Source organism: Solanum lycopersicum, chromosome 8 (genome assembly GCF_036512215.1).
Source record: "Solanum lycopersicum chromosome 8, SLM_r2.1".
In the NCBI taxonomy this organism is placed as follows: domain Eukaryota; kingdom Viridiplantae; phylum Streptophyta; class Magnoliopsida; order Solanales; family Solanaceae; genus Solanum; species Solanum lycopersicum.
Window position 1 is genome coordinate 13,272,049 of NC_090807.1, and position 4,238 is coordinate 13,276,286.

Genomic DNA, 4,238 nt, shown 5'->3' on the forward strand with positions numbered 1-4,238 from the left:
ATCGAATGACATCAGGTGTGGCATGACATCCACTCCCTTGGACTGCACACACGGTCGGACGACGTCAAGCGTGGCATGTTATCACCGCCCTTGGAAAGCACACACGGTCGAATGACGTCGGGCGTGGCATGACATCACCGCCCTTGGACTGCACGCATGATCAGACGACGTCGGGCTTGGCATGACATCACCCCCCTTTGACAGCACACACGATCGGCAACGTCGGGCATGGCATGACATCATCGCCCTTGGACAGCACAGACGAACGGGAACGTTGGGCGTCGCATGCCATCACCGCCCTTAAACAGCACACACGGTCGGACGACGTCGGGCGTGGCATGACATCACCGCCCTTCAAAAGTACACACGGTCGGACTACGTCGGGACTGGCATAATATCACCGCCTTTGGACAACACACACGGTTGAACGACGTTGGACATGGCATGTCATCATCGCCTTTGGGCAGCACACACGGTCGAACGACATCGGGTGTGGCATGCCCTTGGATGGCAAACACGGTCGTACGACGTCAGGCGTGACATGCCAACACCACCTTTGGACAACACACACAGTCGAACGACTTCAGGTGTGGCTTTACATCACCGCCCTTGGACTGCACGCACGGTCGAACGACGTCGGGCGTGGCATTCCATCATTGCCTTTGGGCAGCACACACAGTTAAACAACATTGTGCGTGGCATGACATCACCGCCCTTAGACAGCTTAAACGGTAAGCAACGTCGGGTGTGATATGACATCACCGCCCTTGGACAACACACACGGTCGGCAACGTCGGGCGTGGCATGCCATCACCAACCTTGGACAGCACACATAGTTGGACGACGTCGGGTGTGGCATGACATCACCGCCCTTTGGCAGCACACACGGTACGCAATGTTGGGCGTGGCATGACATCACCGCCCTTGGACAACACACACGGTCGAACGACGTCGGGTGTGGCATGCCATCATCGCCTTTGGGCAGCACCCACGGTTGAATGACGTTGGGCGTGGCATGACATCACTGCCTTTGGACAGCACACACGGTCGAACGACGTAGGGCATGACATGCCATCACCGCCTTTGGACATCACGCATGGTTGGACGATGTCGGGCTTGGAATGACATCACCGCCCTTGGACAGCACACACAGTCGGCAACATCGGGCGTGGGATGACATCACCGCCATGGGACAGCACACACGATCGGACTACGTCAAGTGTGGCATGGCATCACCGCCTTTGAACAACACAAAGAGTTGAACGACGTCGGATAGGGGATGACATCTTCGCCTTTGGGAAGCACACATGGACGAACAACGTCGGGTGTGGGATGCCATCATAGCCCTTGGACGGCAAACACGATCGAACGACGTCAGGCGTGACATGCCATCACCGTCTTTGGAAAGCACACACGATCGAACGATGTCGTGCGTGGCTTAACATCATCTCCCTTGGACTTCACGCACGGTTGGACGACGTCGGTCGTGGAATGACATCACTGCCCTTGGACTGCGCACACGGTCGGCAACATCGGGCGTGGCATGCTAAGTATGGAATTCTTCATACGGTTGCTACTTCGTACCATCCGCAAACAAGTGGTCCAATGGAGGTATCTAATAGAGAAGTAAAGCAAATCTTGCAGAAGATGGTGAATGCGCAAAGGAAAGATTGGTCTAAGAAATTAGACGACGCATTTTGTGCGTATAGGACTGATTATAAGACACCCATAGGGACTTCTCCCTATTACATCATATTTGGGAAAGCATGTCATCTTCTGGCAGAATTAGAAAACAAAGCTTATTGGGCGATTAAGAAGTTGAACTTGGACCCTGAGCTAGTCGATAGAAAGAGAGTGGATAATTTGCATGAACCTGAAGAGTTTAAACGTCACGCGTATGGGAATTTCAAGCTGTATAAAGAGAAGACGAAGAGGTGGCATAATAAGCACATAGTAACTCGTACCTTCAATCTAGGAGAGAAGGTACTACTCTTTAACTCTAGACTTAGGTTATTCCCATTAAAACTAAGGATGAAATGGAGTGGACCTTTTGAAGTGGTAAGAATGTCACCACACGGGGCTGTGGAACTAAAAGGAGAGATTGCACCTACGTTCTTGGTGAATGCGCAAAGAGTGAAACACTACTTTGGTGTTGATTCAGATCATGATTGGGAGGCTCTTGAGATAAATGATGAATTATCTAAGTTGTGTTGTGTTGTGATGTTAAACCAAGCGCTACTTGGGAGGCAACCCATGAAGTCGATGTAATAGGTAGTAGTTAGGCTTAATTTGGTAAATTTAGCTTAGTTTCTTATGCATAGACTTTTCAAATTTTCTTATTTGTTAGTTAAAATAGGTCCTTAGATATAATTAAGAAAAATAATTCAAAAATATGAGTCGTGTTACGACCAAAACTAAGGCACTAGGTGGGAGGCAACCCACCATTGTTATGTCACGTTGTTCGATTGATGTGTAGGAAAAAGAAGAAGGAGGTACCCAAAATTAGAGGAATTATGTTGAGGAATACAGTGTGGGCAAAAAATCTAACATGTCATGCCAAGGGATTAGTTCAGAGATGATTTTTAGCACATTAGCAACGTAGCACGCCCCAAACGCATCACAAAGAAAACAGAACGCCAATGGCAGGCGCATCGCGTCAGAACCCTTTTAACTGAGGCCTGTTTGTGGCGAACGGCAGGCGCACTGCCCCAGGCCCCTTTTAACCGAGGCACGTTTGTAGTGCATTGCATGCGCGCCACACCAGGCTCCTTTTGACTGAGGCTTGTTTGTTTAGCACTATCAACGTGCCATGCCAAAGGCTCAGGCGCACTGCTGGTGTGCCGCACCAGGCCCTTTTCGACTGGGTCCTGTTTGGAGCACACGGCTGGAGTTCCACGTGAGTACTTTCCAAGAGCAAATCTAGCGTGCTGCCTCCGATCTACAAAAAAAGAAAATTCAGAAAAGTTAATTTTTATCCATGGGACCCACAAAAAGTCCCAACCTTCCCACCTACCTATTAAAATTCCCCAATTCCCAAAATTACCCCTCTATAACCGTTCCACCACCCCCCCCTCATTCACTTAATTTTCCTCAAACATCTTTCTTCTCCTTTTTTATTTCTTTCCCCCATCTTCTCACCCACACAAATGAAATTACTCCATTTTTCTTGCCAAAACTTTCTATTTTTTTTTCTTTTTTTCTACAATCTACCACCACAACCACTCCAATCCACCAAATCTCACAAACCAAACAAGAAACCCAACCGGAAACCCCTCCATTTTTTCCAAATTTTCCTCTTTCTTTGCTTTTCCTAGTTCTTCCATTTCTTGGGTTTTGTGATGGCTTCAAAAGGTAAAAAGGTAGCTAGTGGTTTGGGAATAAAAAGGACTAGGAAAGGGGTGGTTGCCCGAAGTTCAAGTTGGGAAGACCCTAATTTGCCACCCCTCAAGTTTGGTAGCAAATGGTTATGCATTATGTCACATATTGGTACAAGGACCAAAAAAATCCAAGTACCTCGGCGATGAGTACGTGGAGGAAGATAAATTACGCCGTGAATTTCCCAACATTCACGCCAAAATCACTGTGTTGGGACTTTAATTTGCTTTTGTAAATCAAGGTGAGTGTAATTTGAGTTTGGTATGTGAATTTTATGCTAATTGGAATACTCGTCGGGTTGAGATAAACAGTGGGTATGTTAGAAATAGTGGGGTGCATTTTTCTATTGAAGCTCTAAATGACTTTTTGGATGCCCCAAATTGTGACCGTGCTGAGTTTGTAGCCATGGTTGAACAACCCTTGTATCGTGATATACGTCATACATTGTGTGGGTTGACTTATATTGCTATGTGGGATAGAGTGGGACACGGGTCATCACTTGACACTTCACTATGGACACCATAACTTAGATTATAGGATTTGGTTGAAGATTATATGTAATACTTTACTTATGGGGAAACACATGACCGATATTACATGGGATGGAGTGGTGCTCATATATCGGTTAATGAAGGGCTATGTGGGGGCTAATTTAAGGAAGAATATCAAAATTTAGGACCAACAAGCGATGGTGTTTCTGTTATTGCAGCATCATCACTAGGTATCTAAGAGCATTATTATTGAGGAGGAAGTTCATGATGTCTGCCCTCCCCGTGCCCCCCATCTGGTATTTCCACCCAGTTGATTCCATGCGCACCAAAGCGCATGATCCCTCCCACAAGACTATTTTGACTGTTATCGAT

General features: G+C 47.3%; 1 protein-coding gene across 1 annotated transcript; it reads left to right on the plus strand.

Moving 5' to 3' along the window:
* The first annotated feature begins 1,605 nt into the window (after positions 1-1,605).
* Positions 1,606-2,268, plus strand: LOC101257987 (uncharacterized). Its single transcript, XM_004244886.1, has one exon. The coding sequence runs from the start codon at positions 1,606-1,608 to the stop codon at positions 2,266-2,268; it is 663 nt and encodes a 220-aa protein (XP_004244934.1).
* The last annotated feature ends 1,970 nt before the right edge of the window (positions 2,269-4,238 follow it).